Genomic DNA, 22,634 nt, shown 5'->3' on the forward strand with positions numbered 1-22,634 from the left:
TATATTCATGGCACTGTTATGTTTTTAAAATGTTGAGTGATACTTTATGAAAGTCCCTCTTTAAAAATGAGACAATTTGAAAGCTGTAGTGATAATTGACTAGGATTTGTTGATAGTACCAAACACTTAAATACATATAAAAACCCCTGAACTTCTGTAATGAAATATTAAATATCTCCATACATAGCCTTTTGGAAATCTGTAGCATGAGAAATATCAAACCACTGGCACAGGAAAATACACTGAAAGGTTTTCATCTTTGTAGTTGTCAAAACCAAACAATGTGTAGTCACAATTGCAATGAGAATAAATCTGGTGGTCTCTTTTTCTCCCTTCTCACCATTTTTCCTCAAGTTTTGCATATATTCCAGCTTTGATTTTCCAGTGATCCTAACCTAGATTAACAGAAATACTCTTAAATAAGGTTCCTAATAACTGGAAAAAGAGACAGCTGAGAGTTAAATGCATTGATATCATAGCCATACTTAGGTTGCAGTTTTGATTTATTAGATTTTGGAGAAGTAGGATATCAATGGAAATATAATTTGGAAAACTATATATTTTCATTTGCAATCTTTTGAGGAAAACATAAATGTAAGTACTCACTGCATATTTTTTTGTGCATATAGGTCATTGCATATACAATTAATCTTAAAAAAAAAAAAAAAAAGAAAAGCTAAAGAAAAACCTTGATGTCAAGATACTGGTATAGTATGGAAAGAAAGTTAAGGTTTTAGTTAGACAAGTTTATAACCATTTTGGTCCTTTTATTTCTATTTTTAAGGGAAGAAGTGGAACAAAACTTTATCCTCTCTTTTGGTTTGGAAACTATCCCCCTGCTACAACTCAAAGCCCTCACTAAATTAGCTTGAGTACCCTGATTTATCTCTTCCATGTTACTGCCCATGCTGTCGTTACATCGAGATGGCTGTAATTCAGAATCACTTGGGGCAGCAGCAAGATTAGTGTGAGGTCATGGAAAGCCTACTATGCCTTGGTGACTGAGGGCAAGTGAAGGAAACTCATTATCCAGTTCATGCAGAGTTTAGCAATGTGTGCAGTTTGTTACTTCCCATAGGCAAAAAACCCCACCCAGATACATTTCCATTCCACTCACTCTTCATGTATCAACATCTATATTTAAGGAGCAGATTCTTTGAGCACACAATAAATACTGATTCTACTGATTTATGGAGAACAGGTACAAGGTCACATCCCAGATCAATGTTTTGTCAATTAAACTGAGCAAAACATGGTTTTACAGTGTGTTCTGACTGTGCCTGTGAATATGGTTTGTAAATAGATGTGTTTTGAATAATAAAAACAAAGAAATGTTTTTCTTTGCCAGGAGCATAATTACTTAACAGAATTAACATACCCATATTTGCACAGACATAGACTGGTGTGAACACCTATAGCTCCATCGGGTTCAGCAGAACTTAACGGTGACTTACATTAGCTAGGGATTTGACCATTTGTCTGTACTGTTTCCCTTAACTTCTGTTCCCCCTAAATGATGTTTAATGCTTTGCTTGTAAGTTATGTTTAATGTACTTGCTTGTAGGCCTTAACTTAGAAGACTGGATTTTTGGCATTAAGGAATTATATCAGTACCGGTAAACTAAGGAGGGTCAGGGCATGCATTTGAGCACTGGAAGATGACTGTGCTCTTTGATCATTAACGTGCTCTGTGGTGTGGTTTTAGCTAATGCCAACCATCAAACTGCTCGGCAATGCCTGCACATGGTTTAGGGCATAGCACAAGGCGGGGACAGTTTCCAGTAGTACAGATGAGGCCATTGTGCTTTGAGGGACGAGGAGTTTAAGTGGATGGACGTGGTGTGCAGTGTCACTTTCCTTCAGGGCCAGGGAGTGGGCCTGGGTCCATTTTACTTCCTGTGAAGCTGTTGCAGATACTCCTCTATTGCCATACCTTAGTGCTTTAGATCAGACTTTTGAAGGTGTTTGGTTGCGCCTTACAGGATGCACAAAAGCACTCACGTAGTTCTTTGTTTCTCTGGACGTGATCCAAAAGGGATGTGGGCTTTGCATTAAGTTTTGGGTACCTTGACAGTAGGAATCTAGCACTGTAAAGTGCCCAGGCTCCCTGTACAGAGCAGGGGAGAATCAAGCATCTTGGAATGAGATTAAAGCCAGGTGGCACACGGAGAGAGAGCCCTCTAGAGCTTGTCCGTAGGGATGGATGGTCTGTCAACTGCCAGGCTGGAGAGCATACTTTGGGCACATGGATGTAGCAGTACATTACTTGTGTCCCAAGGAATCTTGCACTCATTGCTGCTTCACGAGAGAGAGGAACTGTCTTTCTCACAACTCGGTTGTCTCTGGCCGGAGTACTTTAACTGGGCTCTGAATTTTGAAACTGTAAGGCAGGGGAAGAAATTTAATCTTCAGCTTCCACATCCCAATGATACTTACGAAACTGCAGGAGGAGACTCAAAGGTGACTTTTGAGGGGAAGACTTTTAACTGTGCTTTTAGAAGAAACTACAACCACCACTGCACTTTACATGGAACCCCATGATGTGTGCAGCATCATATGTTATATATATGCTCAAAACATGTATTTGGCCCAGCACTGAGGGAGATGGGTAGAACTGACACAAGTGCTTGGATTTTGTTTGAACTTGTGACAGAAGTGCCAAGGTGCTTAGTTCTGTTGAAAGTGAGCTGTTTCTGGGCACATGCAGGGGTAAAACTGCAGGCTGCCTGGTCAAAACCAAGGGTCATCCAGTGTTGGGTGTTTGGTGGGGTGGGTTTTCAGGATCTTGGCTGTGGGCTTAGGCAGTATTTAGGCATTTCAGGATTCAGATCCTAAACCCTTCTGTGGGATCTAATTCTGTGTCTCAGTTTCCTGTTTGTAAGTGTAAACAATGTGTTCTCATAGAGATATTGTGAAGGTGTATACGTTAGAAATTGTGAAATGTTGCAAGTGTCAGATGGGTAGAATTATTTTAGGAGCTTGCCCTGCATAACCTGTGTAATCTGGTTAAATATGTTAAGAGCTATTGTTTTTGCAGCTCTTATCATTCACTACTCACTTAAACAGACTTATCTAGATTATTATCTTTTCCCCATATCCTCTTAGCCCTCTCATTTTTTTCCTGTTTGTTTATGCACTTACTGCAAATTTTATATCATGAGCTGTCTCAAAGAAGGTCTGTAAGTTCATTGTTTCTGTGATGTCTGGTGGTCCTGATTTGGATCTGTATGAGATATTGCTGCTACTAAAAAAGTCTAATTTATGGATGTCTGTACTGTATTATGCTTTGAACTACTTAATGTTAGTAAAAGCTGTTTTTTTTTTTTTCTTTTCTCCTGATTTGTATAGCGTTTCTACAAGAAAGCAGCTGCATTTGTGCTAAGAGCAGTTGGTAAACATTCTCCACAGCTAGCTCAGGCAGTAGTTCAGTGTGGAGCACTGGAAATGCTTGTGATTTGCTTGGAAGATTTTGACCCTGGAGTCAAAGAAGCTGCATCTTGGGCACTCGGGTATATTGCCCGACACAATTCAGGTAACAGGTTTCCCAGGTGTTATCTTTCAGCTTAATGCTATGTGACAGTTACAATAAATTGCATTATTGTAATGTTCATAAATAGAACAAGATGCTGTTTCTTCTCTGTTATAAAATTTTAAATTTGGAATAAAAACCTACTCTAACTATACCCTTCTGACAATGCTGTACCTGTTGTGGGAAACTGGCATATCTGACACCAGCAGTGCCCAGTTACGAGAGGTGCTCTAAGAGGAGATGCATTAGGCCTGTGGCCAGGAAAAAACACTCTGCTTTATTCTCCATCGTGAAGAAATTTCAGAATCTTTATGTATTGTGTACCTGTTACTGTGGAACAAAGTTTCTTTGCTTGACATTAGTTCTTATTTTATATACATAGTAAAATGGAGAAGCCTAGGCAGAACCAAGTTTCATTCAGCTTACAGCAGTGCCTGCAGGATAAATGTGCCAAATTCATTGCACTGACTATATTATCATTAGCCAGCAGACCACACTATTTTCTGAGAGTCAGGAATAGATCCTAGGAATCCGATATCGAGCAGTTCACTGCTGTCTCACAAGCAGTTGTATAACTCACTGGCAGTGTCATGTTCCTATTTAAAAGCTGATCCACGTGGTTGATAATTCTTTTAGCAGCTATTTATATAGTTCAAGTAAAAGTTTAGAGCTATGAATCAAAGAACTGAGGGAAGAAACTGCTGGCTGGAAAGGGTGGGAGAAATGGCTTGTGTTCATATTGTTTAAAGTTAAACTTATTCTAGGATCATAACATTAACTCATGCATTTATGTTTGGTTTTGGCTCTAAAATGTACATAGATTGAATTTGGAAGTGATTTTCTTTCTTTTTTTAATTGATATGGAGTATTGGACTGTGGAAGGTATGGGAGATTTCCCCTTCCCACTTAGAGAGAGGGTATAACTTACTGGGACAGACTCCAAAGTTGTCAGCATCTTCCTAACAGACTGCTTTTTCTGGAGAACAAATTCATTCTTGGAGCACCTCTGTGGTAAAGATCTTCTTGGTCACCGGGTCTGAATCCCACCCTTGGTGGAAAATAATCGTTGCTTCTGTCTGAAAGATACTTAAGTGTCATTTGAAAGTGTTCATTTGTATAAATGTGTGTAGTGTATCGAACACACCAAATTCCTCGTACAAATTTTTATTCCATGGTTATGAATTATTTACTCACTGACAGTGAATGGGTGCATGTCTCATGTCAATTTATGCCAGCAATAAGAACAGCATTTTCAGTAATCAGGTTGAAATTTTAAGTGCTACCAAGCTGCAAGCATCAGGACATAGACAGATGTAATCAGTTAAAAACCAGAACAAAACAAAAACCTGAAAAAAATTGTTCTTCTGCCTGGCTACAGCCAATTTGGGGGATTTACCTTCCTCTATAGCACAGTCACAGGAAGTCTCTAAAATGATTACTGAAAGTAGAGGAGTTATACTGAGAAAAGATCACTCTGTGCATGGTATGTTTCTTATACTCCTACAAGCATGCCTTTGGAACAGGATATTGTTGGAGATGGGATACAAAGATAGATGGACCTGTTCTTACCAACATCTGGTGTTTACTGTTTGAGAAACTCTGGATTAGACTCCCATGCTTGTGTTGACAAAATTTGGCAGTTAGGATTTTCTGTCATTGACTGTCTGTGAACACATATTGCAGCTTAAACTCTAAAAATAGTTGGGTGTGAAATGGTTTTCCCCACCCACAAAAAGTTTTTCAGTTTCAAAAATTGTTTCAGTTCCAAAGTGGGACAACATTAAGACAATTTTTTTTTCTCCCTTAAAAGACGGGGGGGTAGGGAGGCTTATTTGCCCCAGCAAGAAAAGTTCAATAATTAGGGCATATGTCTGGGATGTACGTGGGAGACAGATTGAAGTCCTGATCTGTCTTAGGCAGGATGTGAACTGCTGTCTCCCTGAATGCAAGCAAAGGCTCCCAGCATTTGGCGATAACTGTTTGCAATGGGAGTATCTCTCTCCTTTTAATCAGAAATTCCATCCATGACCTGGTAAAGCTGCTCTCTAGGAACTGTGGTGTATGTTCCCATGAAAATACTTCCAATCTGAGAAATCAAGACTTCTTCCTCCCCTGATGAAAACATACTCTGATTAGCAAGTTCCCTACTGTCTTCATACAACAGTCTCTTAAAATGCAGTTCTTCTGTGAACAGATCTCTCCAGAAGACCTATGAGATTTTAGGTCAAGACAGATGTCTCATGAGATTTCAAGACACTAGAAATCATGCCAGGTCAGATTCCAAAATTTAGGAACTTACTCCAAAATATACAGATCAGTGTGCTGTAATTTTGCCATTCATTATTTCTACTATTTGTGTTTGAAAAGAAGTGTAAATTGTTCCACATACCATCAAAATACCATCAGATCCATGAAAAGTATTTTGTAAATTCTTACTTATACTATATTCAATTACTTTTAAAATGCAAAATTCTAATGTTTGATATGCAAATAACTTAGCTTTCCATTTGCTTTGCCTACATAAAAGGTGTAATTTATTAATCATCTCTTACCTGCTTCAGCATATTGTAAATTGGTAGGAAAACAAAAATAAAAGCCACTATTTATACTCAAGCATACTGCTGAGAGTGGAATTATGCTCATTTTCTGTCATACAGTGGTATTCTTAGGATCATAGGATAGCTCAGCTTGGAAGGGACTTTGGGAGGTCTCCAGTCCAGCTTCCTGCTCAAAGCAGGGTCAGCTACAAGCTTAGACCAGGTTGCTCAGCTCTTCAGTGATTTGAGTCTAGCAGTAACTTTGTCTTATTCCAGGATATAAGCTTGTCCTGTAATTAATGACCTCCAGCCTTCTCCTGATGAAAGGTTTTCCCACTGGTTCCAGTGGAATCTTTAGCTTTGTGGTTGTAGCAGTCTGCATAAACCTGTGATTTTGAAGTGCAGTCTTTGGACTACTTGTGGGGATTAGAGTCTTCCTATGTGGCCGTTACATGATCACACAGTCCTCAGAAAAATACAGTATTGGTGGTTGTTTTGGATAAAACCTGTTATTTCCTGTGGATACACCTGCCACCACAGCAGGGTCTGTTTGAGAACCCTGGTCTGGTCTGAAACTTGCATTTGCTTCCAAGCAAAGAAGGTTTTGCTGCTGCTCTGCTATGTGAATATGACATTTGTTCAGAGCTGATTTTCCTTCTCTGGGGACTACCTGCACACTCACTTTCTCACCTTCATCTTTTCTCCCTAATCTTTTTTTTTTTATCCATACTATTATTGCCAACATGTTAACGTTAATATGGATTTTTTTTTGGTAACACCTTAAACCAGTTTAGATCAATCCTGTAAGACTTCCCATTGATTTCAGTGGGTATGTAGTCAGGATCTTATTGACTCCTCTTTGTTCACTTTCCACTCTTCCTCATCGCATAAACCCATGACTAGGCCTCAACTTACTTTGAATTAATTTCTTAGTCCCTGATGATTACTTTTGTATTGAGACAAATCTAATCTAGTACAACTTCTAGTTGAACTGGTGACATCTTAAACTCCAATGTCTGTCTTTATCGGTCTTTCTTCTACCTCCATGTCAGTCTGTCTTCATGTCTGCAGTATCTCCATTTGCTAAAATCTTCCTCATATTGTTCTGGACAAAAGTAACTAATTTATGGTGGGTTCTGAGTCTTGGCTTTCTTGTCTCTGAGCATGTGTAGAATAAAATTTCCTACTTTCACTCACATAGGGAGAAGTCCTACTTTATCATCATGTAGTTGGATAGGTTCCTTGAGCTGTACCCCAAACTGAAGTTCCAAGCCCAGGGTTTTCATAACTGTCTGTGGAATTAAATGAGGTTCATAAATCAGTTTTTCTCTGCTGTCTTTCTCTTCTTCAGCTATTGGTCTTGTCTTTGCCCTTATAGGGCAGTCTTGGCATAGTGTTCAGAAAAGTCTTTTTGTAATTTGTACCAGCTATTTTAATTTCTTTGACTGAATATTTGTTTTTAGAAATGTCTTCTTGACAACTGTATTTTCTCCTTTAACTCTTTCTCAGCCTTCATTTTTTTTCACCTCTGTGTTTTGTAATTGGATGGCAAAGTTTCATGAATCCTTTGGTGTATAGTCTGAATTAAAGATGTTCTACCAAGTGGGAAGGTTGATTTAGCCTCTTTTTGAGAAAAAAAGAATTACAATTATCATAGAATCATTAATACTCAGAATTGTAGTTTGGGGCTTTTTGCAGGGGAATGTGATGGGAAGATCTATATTTTCTTTTGTCCTTGCCTCAGCTTTCCTGTTTTTCTGACAGTCCATTTACTGCTTGTCTGTCTTTTGACACATGGTCCAGCCCTCCATGTGGTAAGTTATTAGCCATGAACCTTATAAACACCACTGGAAGAACAACCATTTAATTAAGCATGACCAACAGTAACCATCAGTATTTAAATGATAGCAGCCTTCTAACAGCAAGAGCTGATCTAAATTGAATCGGATTTAGTTTCCTCTTTTAAAATAACTTTTATGGTTACTTCTGCATGCCTGGGCGTAGCTGTGACCTTAAAGTATTGCTCTTTCTCTCCCTACTTGAACTTAATGATTTCAGCTCACAAGGCATCAAAGAAACCCATTCTTCTAGTAGTATCCTGTCCTTCTTGACATGATTTTCCTGGTATTAGCATCTCCTAGCAGACTGTAGGCAATTGAGTTGGTTGCTCTGAAGTTGCTTCTGAGGCACAGTCGGATGGATTAATCTGGATTGTCGGTCACATCATGTATTTCACTTGGTCAGTGTACAGCATCAAAATACAATTTGAAAAAATCAAGTATGGCTTTTTCCATGAAAAGCTGAATGTAGCTTATGCCACTTATATTGATTAGCTAGTTTTCAAGTTTGTTTTCAGTTACGTTTCAGGTACATTTCATTTCAAAGTTGTAAAACTGAAGGTAGAGCATTCGGGTTTTTTTGAAATCTTATGAAGTGTGTGTATTTGGAGGATGCACACTCTACATTTTCAGTCAAACAGTTATTTGAAAAGTGAACCTTGAAGGGTTAATTTTGTATTAGTTTAAAAATTACTGCATTATTTATTATAATTTTGTGAGGTAATATTTATAATTTCTTTAAAGTATTATATCATAAAATAACATACAGTGTAAATATTTGACATCACATGTATTGGAGTGTGTGGCTATAATTCACTAATTGAAAACAAATCTGGTCAGGAACATTATTTGGGTATTAACAACGTAATGATGACATGACTTACAGATTTCATGAAAAACTATATTAGTCTATGTATATTTAATGAAGTATGCTATATTTTTCTTAGTATGAAAATCTCTTTATGGATGGACTATAAATCAAAAGCTAAGTTAGAGTTTTGAAATACAACAGCCATATGTTGCCATGGTACTATAAGTCAAGATAAATGTTAAAGATAATAATGGATATGCATAATAAGGTGTAGCAAAACTGAACTAAAAACCTAATAGATTATTGAATCCCCCATGATTTTTACCACTTTTTCAACACTATTTTAAAATAGCACTGCTTGGTTATAGTATAAATTTTGCTTCTGATATCCAGTAATTCTTATTTTAGGATTGTGATTAATGCTGCATACACAGAACTAATGAATTTCTAATAGTGTAATTTTTGTCCATGTCAGCTAATCATATGCTCAGATTTTTTTTTTATTTTTTTATTTAAGTGCAGTTAGTTAAGGATATTGTACTGATCTCAGACACACAATATCCCACTGATGATATTTCTCATTTGTCTAATTGTGTATGATAACATTTTCATGTCATTAAAGTATAAATTCTGTCTTGTCCCATGTATGGTAGCAAAGCCTAGTTTTGATCAGCAAGTTCCATTTTTCCAATCTTTTATGTAAGATAAATCTTTTATGTATGTTTTTTGTATTTCTGTTTTTGGCATTTGATCTATGCTAATATCTGCTTATCATTTAAAGAGGGTAAAATGCTCTCTAATTAGGTGGTTGGTAAAATTTTGGTACTTTGGCTTTCTGTGTTGTTGTTAGCCATGCATAAAATGCTTTCCTATTGATCAGTGTAGAATAGCCAGGGTTTAAACAGCTGACATCTGCTTACTTTAAAAAAAGAAAAAGAAAACAGAATAACAAACCATTTCAGCCTAATCTACCTCAAATGTGTGCATGTAAATGGGGGTCCATCTATTGACCTGCATTCTTTTCAGTTGTGGATTGGTCCACACGGTTTATGAAACCAGGAGGGCTGATTTGAAATGCAGATGTCGAGACAGTGAACTACACCCTCCCCTTTTTCCTTTGCTGTATCTGTCAGGGTGAAAAATGGCTTGCACAAGGGTCAGTCACCCATACTCACTTAATTACTTTCCTTGGACCTACAGAACTGTCACAAGCTGTGGTGGATGCAGGCGCTGTTCCTCTTTTAGTGCTCTGTATCCAGGAGCCAGAAATTGCTTTGAAAAGGATTGCTGCTTCAACTCTCAGTGATATTTCAAAGCATTCTCCAGAGTTAGCACAGACAGTAGTGGATGCAGGAGCTATCGCTCACTTAGCTCAGATGATCCTGAACCCTGATGCTAAACTGAAGGTACATTTAAAAATTACTTTTTTTTAATCTCCATTATACCAGTCATTACTTTATATTGAATCAAAGACACCGATGTGCGTATTTATTTAGGAAGCTCTTGTTTGGGGTGTTAACAAAATGTAACTACATAGTTAGTGACAAGGAGTTATGAACACATTCACAGATTTAGCTACTAGATAAAAACTGCTGCTCTGTGAGGAACAGCTAAACTAATCTTTAAAGTGGATAGTATGAATTTTTTTTAGAATTATTTAGTATATGAAGAATGCAACAGATATTTTTAATAGATAAAATTTGCACAATTCAGTTACAAAAAAGGTTTTGCATACTTAAGATTATATTATAAACCAGTTAATATTCAATGTATTATTGTATTTTAGAATGTACTATCTGATGTGAGTGGCTGTTGTCAAAGGTTTAATCACTAGGGTTTAACTGACAAAAAATTGTTTCTTAATACAGTTTTTCTGTCTTACTCTAACAGAAACAGAAGACAACACAAAAATGCCAATTCAAACAAATAGATAAAAATGATTTAATATAAGGTCTAACAGGCCAAACTTATGCAAATAAAGATACTTTCTATAGATTTCACTAAATTTTAAATTACAGTTTTAAATGGTATATGTATATATTTTCTTTTTTAATACATAGCAAGCTTGAATGGGATAAAACAAAGGAGAAACTTTTATTCAGGAACCAGTGAATGTTCTGTGCCATTATATTCGTGCATGAATTGACTCAGTGAATTGTAAAATAGCTGTAATTGTTTTCCCTATCCTGCTTTGTTTTCCTTGATGCAATAGATTTTTGTGTGCAGGAGGAGTGTGTGTTATGGGAAGTTTGTATACTATTGATTTTATAACAATTTTTATTTACTAGCGTCAGGTGCTGTCGGCTCTAAGCCAAATAGCAAAGCATTCAGTGGATCTTGCAGAGTTGGTGGTTGAAGCAGAAATTTTCCCAGTTGTGCTCACATGCCTGAAGGACTCAGATGAATATGTCAAGAAAAATGGTGCAACTTTAATTAGAGAGATAGCAAAGCATACGCCTGAGGTAAAAACCTTGAAAATGCAAATACAAGGTCATATCATTAGATTTTACACTTTAAATAAAATACAGGATTATTCTGTCATTTGCTTTTCGAAAGGGACGGCAAATAGCTGTTTGGCATGTTCATTGGAAAAATATGGAAATGCTTGCTGATATTATGAGATGTGTATTGAATATGAATTGGGTTTGGAAACTGGGAATCATATAATGTATAGCTAGCTACTTCATTCCATAAGATATCTGCACAGAGAGGGAGTTTTAGGCTGACAGTATTGTCAGTCCTAGGTATTAAAAATACCATGAAAAAAGCATCACAGAAGTCATGATACTAGCTAATAAATGACAAGATCATCCTATAATAATAATAATAATAGATGGTGAGTGTCTTTTTAAAAAATCTTCTGGGGTGCTGGGATCACATTTTAATTATTTTTCCAGTGACAATGAAGGTCAAAAATTCTCTTATTTATTATTAAACTGATGGTAGTCTCAGCATTTGCAGTGTTTTTGCCAATAATTGATACAGGAAGGTGGGGATGTTTGGCGAAGTCAATACAAAACAAATAGGAAAACCAAATTATTATAACTATGTTAATGTGTCAAACCATAGAGATAATTAAAAGGCTCTAAATATGACTCTGGAATGAAATACAAGCAATGTATTTGTGGAACGCACTAATGCTGAGCACAGCCATTTCAAAATCGTGATACTAGATTAACAATTGAGAAGTGTTTAAACATGTATATTGTGCTGTTTCTTCAGCCTGCTAGTCTTTAAGCTGCTGGTGATTAAAGTTTGCAGTCTTGTCACATTTCCTGCTCTCTCTCTGCACCTCATGAACAGTGCAACTTCACTTTCTCAAAAAATCATTATCAAAGGGGGGCACTAGAGTAGGAAGCCAGAGGCCAAACTCACAAGACTGCAGGTAAAGTCAGAAGAGCTGCCAGCACAGGATCCTCCATGCAAGGGGAATTGGCCGTTCTAGCAGCTCTCCAAAGGAGCTGTAGAATTATCTTGGTAGCTCCCAGTGGGAAGTCACAATCCACGTTCGACTTCAGAGTGACAGTGATCTCTGTCCATCTCTGAGCAACTCCATTCAAGCAACACATGTTGCAGCAGAGACAGATTGGCAAGCGGTATTTCTAGAGGAGCTGGCTGTGTCAGTCATGTGAGCGTTGTGGCTTTTGGATCTCGGCTCTCTATCTGCATATGCAGTAAAATTCATGTGAAGGTCGGGATCTGGGGGACTTGCAGTGGGGGCCTGAGGGTCACAGCACCGGGGAGTGTGTCTGTGCAGGAGCTCTGTGCGTCCAAAGTGCAGATGGCTGTGCCCAGACGTAGGCTTGGTTGTCACTGGCTGCATTTCACAATCGTGCGAACAGTTTTTCCTAAGTAATAACTTTAAATTCCACCTAGCTGTTTCATGAATGAAACAATCCCCTTTTAAAGGCTCTAAGGCAAAGGTGGATTTCATGTTTATACAAATCAACTGGATGGGAAATCCACATGCCTCAGTTTTGTTTGTTTAATTTTGACTTTTAAGAACATGTTTCATTTGCTTTGGAATCTTTGGGAAAAATGGGATATACCAAACAAGATAGAATAAAATAATCATAATATGAAATTATTTTAATTTCTATGCATTGTTGATATCATACATACTCTATTGTTGTCCCTCAAGTGATGTAAGAAGTGATACCTTTTGGAAAGAAACATGTTGCATAGCTTGATTATCACTTGTAAGGAAGGCTATATAATTTGGCATTCTGGGGCAAACACCATTGCCCGTCAAGCATGTTCCCTGGACACCTCCCTTGCAGCACCCTAACGTGGCAGAATGGTGTAGTCCAAGTCAGTTTTGCGCATCCGTGACAGTTGTCTTTGGCTTCATGCGTCTGGGGGGATATCCACCAAGGCGCTTATGCTGCAGAGGTTATCTAGAATGCAGGTAAGAGGAGGAGTGGGCCTTTCCCTCTGTCCCTGCACAGAACATATGATGTTGGCCTGGGAATGAATGGGCACTAGTATGAAAGAGTATCTGGCTCAGTAGGTGCATCTTCAAGGGCATTAATGTATTAGGCTGTCATTTGCATGTTTCTTTGGTGTATACTAATGGAGTTGAGAGTATGTCATTCCATGCTATACAGCATCAAGAATTCAGAGTCCTGATTTCCTTGCAGTAAAGTCAAAAACAGAGTAGCAAACCAGCTTCATTCCTGAGAACTTCATGCTGCGCTTAGCGCCCAACAGTCTGTATGATACATCACTCTTATTCCAGCTTTATTTTGTAAATCAGGAGCAATACATTTAAAGACTTTTCTAATGTAGTGCTTTATGCCTGTTGATACCTCACAGTATCTAATCTCTTCCATTTATCTTTTTAGCTTTCACAGCTTATAGTAAATGCAGGTGGAGTCGCTGCTGTGATTGATTGTATTGGCAGCTGCAGAGGGACTGTCAAACTGCCTGGCATCATGATGCTTGGTTATGTAGCAGCTCATTCGGAGAACCTGTCAATGGCAGTGATTGTCTCCAAGGTTAGCTATCACTTTGTCATCTTCCTATAATTCTTCAGTGGTATTCTGAGAAAGAGATACAAAGTAACATAGGCAGAGAATGTTTTTCGTGACAGAATTATATACTTGCTGTTGACGAATGCACTTTCTCCAAATATTGCTGCTTGCTATGGCTGAAATTATGTGGTAACCTGATCAAAGTGTGTCTTTGTGAACTTAAACCTTTTATAAAATGTCCTGGATTAGTTTGTGAGTATCCATTTGTATTACAGCACATGATTCTTCTGTGTTGCAATTGCATGGGTACAGAAAATAAGTCAGTGAATTTCTATGGTCTGTTTCCTCTTAAAATGAATATTTGTGGCTACATCAAACCCCTTTTTGAAACAAGAATGTTTAATGGCACGTTCTTCATTGCACTAACATGACTCTGCTAGTACCGCTAGAGTAGTCTGGCAACAGAAATCTTCAGACTTGAAAAGACCTTAGTAGTACGGTTTGATTCAGTTGTGCAAGTGACATTTCAAATGAGATAAGCTATACATTTTCAGGTTTAAATAAATTGTGCTGGACAATGATATAGAAGGGAGAGAATGTTCAATATTCACAATAGGTGAAATTAGTGCCTGACATAGCATTATTCACATCAGAATATTAACTAATGACAGGAGGAAGGATGTAATTTCACTGAGCATTGTTGGCCCATTTTCACACTATGTCTGTCATTTAAAATATACTGTATGAGTGGAAACAACGAAACAATAAAAACAGAGGAACAGAAATGTCTTCTAGTAGGAATGTAAGTTAAAAAATGGAAATCACTACAATATATCATCAATGAGTATGCAGGGAAGATAGCAGTGATCAAAAAAATGCTCTTCTGCATTTGAAAACTAAAGAAATAGACAATTTTTCCTTGCCCTCTCTGGAGACCCTTCTTCTCTGGATGTGTCTCTGTCTCTCCACTTTCAGGGATGCCTCGAGCAAATATGCTCCTGCTGTTGAGTGCTTGACATTAAGTAGGATGAATCCAGGATTAAGTTCATGAGGAAGCACCTAAGTGATAAATTTTTGAAGAGTAATAATGGTTACTACCATAACTGAATGGGAGTGCAGTGAGAGATGTTGTAGGGATCTGTGCAAACTCTCATTAAATTAAATATTTTAATGAATGATCCACAAAAGAAACCCAAATAAACCCAAACCCTGTTTTAAAAAAAAAAATTGCTTCAGGGGAAACTAAGCTTGTGGAGTAGTACATAGTGCTGAGGACAGGGCTTGGTAAACTGGAACCATTTGAAAGAAATGCACTGCGGCATAACCACATGCAGTTACGCATCTATGATGTTATGATGTAATGATGGAAAGTGATAGCTCCATTCTGCGGTACTGTATCCTGGAAAGGATGAATTTTGAAAAATTATTTTTTGGATCATACTGGACAAATACTTCATTGTGGTCTTCTGCTGCATTGCAGTGGCAAAAAAAAAAGACAATTCAGTCCTTTGCAGTATTAAAGAGTGGAAGATGAAGCATTATTGGAAAAGAGAAGTTAATCTATATAGTTCTGTTATATAGTGCATCTAGTAAATGATTCTATGATTCTATAGTATATACTGTATATAGTATATTCTGTATATAGTGCGTATAGTTCTGTTGTCTGTATTTGAAAAGGATCTTGAAAAAAATCTGAAGAGTGTACAGAAAAGACTAAAAAATGATCCATGGGATGGAGAAAAAGGTTTTCTAGTTAGAGGTTTAGTAGCCTTGCCTTACCTAAAGGAGCATGAAATTATTCCTATTGAAGAATCCTGGCATAAAATACCAGCTACTAAGTAGCTCCATAATCCTGTGGAGAAAGGATTAAAGACTGTGACCCTGAACCAGAAGAACTTCAGTAACAGCTGGATGTGAGTGAGGTATTCTCTGTCTCTTGATGTCTTCAAATCAAGAGTAGAAACATTTCTGGAAGTTATTGGGTGAGTCAAACATGAACTATTGGACTCAAGAAGAGGTTAGTAAGTTGAAACTTAGTCCTGTGGATTAAAAAAAGACTCAATGATTGAGCCCTTCTGGTCTTAAACTGATTTCATAGATTCATAAACACTCAAATTCTTTCCTTTTCAGTCTGACAAAACTGAAGCCTTTACTGTTAGTACAGCCTGAATTGTGTCATGTATTCCTTTTATCCCTTAAATTTGTGTGTTAGCTCAAACTGCCTTCTGACTTAGAACATTGAATCTGTTTCTTTCTTTAACTGGATTTATTAAGATTTATTAAAAATCCTTGCTAGTCATGAAGTTGTAAAAATATGACACCACTAGCATGCGTTCTCTTATAGCTTATTTTAGAAGAAGAGTGTAAATAGAGAAACATTTTCTAACAATCTGTATCAGTTTCAAGTTGTCCTTCCCTGGTGTAGGTTTGTAAAGGTTGTGCTTTTGATTAATGCTACAGGGAATACCACCACTGTGTGCCTGCTTGATAGAAGAACATGAAGATCATATTAAGGCAGCAGCTGCTTGGGCCTTGGGACAGGTTGGAAGACATACTCCTGAGCATGCACGTGCTGTTGCAGTAGCAAACGTACTACCCACACTGCTTGCTATGTATATGGACACACGCAGTTCAGAAGATCTTCAAATGAAAGCAAGTATATTTGTAGTATCTGCAGTATGAGGTATTTATTGTAATCAACAGGTATAAGTGCTTAAAACCTACTAAATGGTATGTGCTTTTATTGATGTTCATCAAGTCACAGATTTCCCGGGTGTAGGGTGTCTGAAGGCTGTGTGTCATTTATTAGGACGGGCTGGTCCTAACGGGTGTGCATATGGTGCATACCAAATCATATAGTACAGCCACAGCAGTCTAGTCCCTCATTTTCTTCCCAGTTTAGAACAGTTGCATACACCCATAAATGCTGTAATTTCTTGTGAGTGACTAATTTCTAATTATCTTTTTTTTTTAAAGTGTAAGCTTGTCCTTGTAGTAGATTTGCTTACATTTTTATTATTATAATAAAACTGTAACAAATACTCAAAGCTCTGCTCTTGAAAACATGCAACTGTTCATGTTGAAGGCCTTCCTTGTGTGGGAGCTAGTGGAGTTGTAGTTTGGTAAAGTGTATTTTTGAGCAACAGTAAGTGAACCAGCTGAAGAGTATAGTATGACAGGATATGGTCTCCCATGTTGTACCTATGCTTCTGTACTTTCCACTGAAGTATAACATTCCAGATCTGTAAAATAACTTTTGTATAGTCATTTTCAGTGGTACCAAAATATCAAGGTCAAATTAGCTGTACCTATAATCCTACTCAAGAAGGTCATTACTGCTTGTAGCAGTCAACATTAAGTCTGTTTTCAGAAACTAAGCACTGATGTACAACTGTTTCACTCTCTCTTTCCCCCTCTGCCTGGATGGTAGTGCACTTTGCTATCCCAGACCAGCAGACTTTCCTAGTAAGCCACTTCTAAAATACAATCTTTTAAAATGTGTTTTGACTCAGCTTTCTTATTATATTACAGTACTTCAATTTACTTAAAGGGTCTACTCCTGCTTCCATTGTAGTCAAAAGAAAATTGCCATTACTTTGACAGTAGATAACATAATAAGAATATGATGCACTGTAGGTTCTGAGGTTTAATAAATTTAAGTAGAAAATTGATTCTTCATTAAGTGACCTGATAGATATCATAGTTTTTGTTCAGAAAATGCTCTTTGAGAATTCTGATCAATTTGCTTTTTTGATCAGACTTCAGTGATATATAACATGAATTCTTGTTGTTTTCATTGATGTCTTACTAGAGAAATTTTATTTTGCATTTCAATAGACTAAAAAAGCCTTAAAGAACATCCTTCAGAAATGCACGTATCTTCCAGCACTTGAACCATTGCTGCATGATGCCCCTCCCAATATTATGAAACACATTGTTGGGCAGTTTAGTAAGGTAAGAAAAGGCTCTGCTTGATAAGTAATGTTAATTGTTTTCCATTTAGCAAGGAAGCTATCTTTCCAAAGATGAAGTCTCTCTAAAGGTCCCAGTTGTTTTCTCAGAATCCTCAAGCATCCCCTGCAGAAGCAGTTTGGAGCATCCTGTTCTTTTGTCTGATAAAGCTGGATACTGTTTCATCTGGAACCTACCATAATTCATCCTAAGACTGGGAAAACAGTTGCTTATAAGCAAGGTGGTTTTTTCTTCCTTGCCTCTTGAGATTGAGTGGAATATTAACTCACGTGCAAATATTTTCACTGAGCCAATGTATCACATAAATCCTAACCACATCTGTTTTAGATAAAGTACAAGCTGTCTGTACAGGAGTGACTTAAGTCAGGTATTTTACAATAATCTAGAGTATAAAGGCTTCACCACTTTTATCCTCATTAATTTTCAGTCTCAATTAAGTAAGTGTAAAAATCTCAAATCTTTTCTCTTGCCTCTCAAAATTTGAAACTGTTTGTTGTTAATTACATTGTTGATTTGAGTGCAGCATGTAAAAAGCGATACAAATTAATCAAAATATTTCAAATTATTTAAGTAATTGCTAACTAATCAGGAGATTTCCAGTGTCTGCAATGTTCACCAGCTGTTGGGAATCCTGCTCAGCTATAGACTATCTTTTGTGCAATACTCTGCTGTGTAATCTGTTAGCAGAGGGTACCAGGCTCTCTTGGTGAGGTGTTCTTTCTGGAAACGGCCAAGTAAAACATGCTTGATATTCAGTTCTGATTATCACAGATCTCGAAGCACTACTGTTTGTATTGCAGATTCCTGATTACTTTGCCACACTTAGGTTTGTCCTGTCTTCTTGCTAAGTCTATACAAAGATTGGAGATTTGCACAGAATCCAGTGCCTTTTGCTTCTGTGTGCTGACTGGAGCTATTAATGAGCTGAGTGCATAGTAACTGGTTACCCAGTGTATAGATTTGAATGTTGTTTGCTGTTGAAGTGGTTTTGTACCCTTCATATCAGCTGATGGTTTTATCGTTTTTTTTCTTCTCCTACAAACAAACTATACTTGTCTGGCATTTGCTCTTCTGAAGTATACATTTAAAATTAAGTTCTCTGCAGTAAAAGCATTTTTCTCTCCTGTATCATAGCTTGGGAATTTCCTATTCTTAGAGCTGTGGTGTATTACTTCTGTGGGCTTATTTATAGCACAGTAAAAGCCTTATTTCCGAGCTGTGCTTCAGAGCGGGATGCTATCCGTTCTTGGTGCTGGACTGTGTCATTTTAGCATTATTGTTTTCAGGGTCTGTGCAATTCTGTGCTGTCTCAGTTTGGACTGGGGGAAGGGACTGTGTCTCAGAGGTGCTGTCTGTCTTTAGGGCCTCTTCCAAGAGAGCTTTCTGCTGTCTTATCCAGCCTGGGAGTCACAGTGTGGAGGAGGAAGGCAGGGAAAGGGCCATATCCTGTCTCCTTGCTAGTTCCTCCTTGGCAGTTCTTGTTGTGGGAGATAGGTGGAAACAGCCGTCTTTTCAGTTCCCACAATGAAATGTTCACAGTTGTTCCTGACACTTCTATGGAGCATATAAGAGGGAGAAGTCTCTATGCTCCCCTGTTTTTTCTTTACCTGTCTATTGATTTTGTACAGCATAGAGGGACCAGAGAAATGAAGGCTGTTTGCCTATATGCATGGCAGAAATCTCATCCTTCTTTTCCTTCATCCTTTTAGGCAGTCCCTTCCTCCTTTGAGGCTCTCGTTTTACACTGAGATACGGTCAAATTTATGGCTTGATTTGTGTGACCAGTGTGAAGGCTTACAAAATGCTTTTGCCCCCACAGTATGTAACTCTCAGAGTTGGTTTTGAACCTGTCTGGTTTTGTTGTAGATGCAGCTGATGTCTTGCATTATGTCCGCCCCCCCCCCTTTTTTTTTTTTAATATTATTGCAGCCCTTGGGCCTATGGACTACATGCTGTCATTCTCCCTCGCCTGGCCCAGCCCCCACCGCCCTCCCTCCTTCCTGTCCTCTGGACAGAGCTGCATATTGGCATCACTCAGGGAGCACAGAATGTATTGTCTGATCATTTCTGCTTCTCATCCCCTTTGGCTGCAGAAACTTCACATTTTTGCTTTTTGTGTGTGTGTGTGTGTGTAAAAGGCTTCCATGGCTACACAGTGTGTTGTAAGATTTTAATATCTAGGAATTTAATAGTAGCATGTAATGCTTCAAGGCTGCATTGTTCACTTGCAACAATTCTCAGTATTGTTTTCATGCACTAATCTATACTAGATCATTATAATGATATAAAATTCCGCTCTACAATTAAACTGTGGGAATTGACATAAAAGACCTGAATAACTTGGTTTAAGTGGAACAGATGCTGCTGTTATTCCATGTTAGTGTTCTGTTTTTATTATCTATTTAATCTCCACAATCTTATTGTCTCCATAGGAATAATTCAAGAAATATTATTTATGTAAAGACAAATATTCAATTCATTATTTTTATATATGTTATGTATTAAAGTACAATTTAAATTATGTTGTAACCATAAAGGGCTGGTTTATGATTTTTTTCCTGTGCAACTGGGTGTTAAAATACAGTAGTCATTACAGATGTTGTACCTCTGATGTTCCATTTTATCTGTCCTCTGAATTAAAAACAGATAAGCAATATTTGAGCCTAGTAGCATAGAGATTCCTTTAAAAGAATTTTTTTTTAATGTACTTTTCTGTGTGTAGGTGTTACCACATGACAGTAAAGCACGTCGTCTCTTTGTAACAACTGGTGGACTTAAAAAGGTTCAAGAAATAAAAGCAGAACCTGGGTCACTTCTTCAGGAATATATCAACACTATTAACAATTGCTATCCAGAGGAAATAGTAAGGTAGGGAAAATGAAATTTAAAAAATTCATCCTTAGAACATTGTTAGATGTTTTTCGCAGGAACAATGCAAAGCAAGAATTTAAAATATTAATTTAACTTCTACATGAATTTTGTTTTTAATAAAACAGCATAACGTTTGGTTAACTGCCCCAGTGGTAACACAACCTCTAGACACATACTTTTGACCACTTTCTCTTTTCTGATTGTTTTTGGAATCAAATTTCTTTGTAAACAAAGCCCAAATAATCAGGCTCTTGCAGGAAGCTGGGAAGAAAAGTCAGTCCTGCACTACCCAGACAGACTCTGAGGCTTCAGCACAACCGCTCTCATATTAATGAATGTCTGTGGGAAGTTTAGTTTATCTTGGTAACTTATTTATGGATTACTCAGGCTCCAAAATACACGTATTGGTGAATCTTTGGTTGCATCCTTGACTTCCTTAAGAGCCTGTCTGAACTAGTGTATTCAGAAGCTCCTTTGAAACTTCCTCTGATGTACAGAGGGTCCAGAGACTCTCCTGCACAGTTGCTCTGCCCACAGCTGCCCTTCCTCCCCCAGCCTCATCATGAGGCTTAAGTGTTATATAAAAGGACCATACACCAGCTGTCTGCACCAAGTTGAACTTTGCCCTTAATGAATACAGAAACACTATTAAATAGCTTACAGTCAAAATGTCACCATCCTAAATTGTAATAATGAGAGAAATGCCCTCCTAGATTCTAGATATCCATTTACCAGTCCTTCACTCCATCAACACATCAAAAGGATGTTGCACTCATGCGCTCCCTCTACAGGCTCTGAAAATTTGCATCATCAATTTTAATTACAGGAACAGAGTTCTTCAGCTAATAGTAGCTACAAACTAAGTCACACAAAATGAAGCCCTGTATGTCTCCACAAGGAAAAGCCAGTGGCTGGCAAATGGGTAAAAGCAAAATCATAAAGAAACTTCATTCTGCAGCTAATACTTCAGAGGGAAAGAGGACATTTGCTTATGCTTTTCTGGATATAATTATTGTTTCTTTGTTACAGCTATTTTTTTTTTTCCCCTGTGAATGAAACAAGGTTACTCATGTAGACTGGGATGTAATAAAGAAAAGGGCCCCTTCGAGCATCTCCTGCTTGCCTCTTTGTGCTACTGCCTGATGTTGGTTGTGCTGCCTGAGGCACAGCTGCTATAATAGACTCCAGCTCTGGGTTTGTCCTGGAGACCTGTTATTTTAGGCTGTTTGCAGACTGAATATAATAATGCATTGAAAAGTTAGCTTTACAATGAGAGAACTAATATAAGTTTTAAAAAGGGTTACATTATGCAAAAATCATCCAGAAAATGAAAATCAACAAGGTAAATGGATCTTCCTTCGGTGTGAAAACGTTGGGGATTTCTACTTGAATACATTTTAGGCATGCATTACATGGAAGTATGTTCCTCTCTATAGTTAAAGCTTACAGGGCTCAGAGATGACAATTTACATGCCTGCAAAACCAGAAATATACTGAGATGTATGTTTTTAGAATAACACAGTAATAAATTTTAGATACTCTTGACCTGGAAAACAAGAACTAAATGCAGCTTTGGTGATGCTTGAATATTGGAAGCATGTAGTTGGTCCATTGTGGAAAACCAACTGAATGACAGCAGGACAATAATGGCACCATAGAGTCCTACTCTAATGAAAACCTATTGGATAATCTCTGTCCTTGAGTTGGCATTAGAGACAGAAGGTCATTGTGATAATTTTTTTTGTTCCAGAATCAATGTCTCTCACACTGATGTAGACTTCACATTGGCTTTGGGGTGTGTGCTTATGTTTGATGAACAGCTGTAGACTATTGTTGTCTGGCAGCCTATGGTTCTGTGTAAACTCATGCTTTTTTATTAAAGGCCATAATTTCAAAAGAAGTTAACATCTACATTTCTCAGTAAAGACAATGCTTATGACTGCTGAACCTATCTAAAAACTAGCCACTTACTTACATGCCCTAAAAGAAGCTAAACATATTTTTGAAAACCTGACTTTTAAGTATAAATGATAATGTAAGTTGAAAAGCAGGCTCTTAAAACATTGTAGGGGAATAACTGTAGAATTCCTTGACCAGTGTTTA

At 37.5% G+C, this 22,634-nt stretch overlaps 1 protein-coding gene across 2 annotated transcripts in view; it reads left to right on the top strand.

The window, feature by feature from the left end:
- SPAG6 (sperm associated antigen 6) overlaps positions 1–22,634 on the top strand; it is a 45,986-nt gene that overhangs the window by 11,302 nt on the left and 12,050 nt on the right. For both annotated transcript variants that reach the window (XM_052804117.1, XM_052804126.1), the window contains exons 4-10: positions 3,349–3,532; positions 9,916–10,121; positions 11,004–11,177; positions 13,560–13,712; positions 16,149–16,340; positions 17,526–17,642; positions 20,383–20,528. In XM_052804117.1, coding sequence (XP_052660077.1) covers positions 3,349–3,532; positions 9,916–10,121; positions 11,004–11,177; positions 13,560–13,712; positions 16,149–16,340; positions 17,526–17,642; positions 20,383–20,528 — 1,172 coding nt within the window. The remainder of the gene's footprint in view (positions 1–3,348; positions 3,533–9,915; positions 10,122–11,003; positions 11,178–13,559; positions 13,713–16,148; positions 16,341–17,525; positions 17,643–20,382; positions 20,529–22,634) is intronic.

This window comes from Harpia harpyja, chromosome 1 (genome assembly GCF_026419915.1).
Source record: "Harpia harpyja isolate bHarHar1 chromosome 1, bHarHar1 primary haplotype, whole genome shotgun sequence".
NCBI lineage: Eukaryota > Metazoa > Chordata > Aves > Accipitriformes > Accipitridae > Harpia > Harpia harpyja.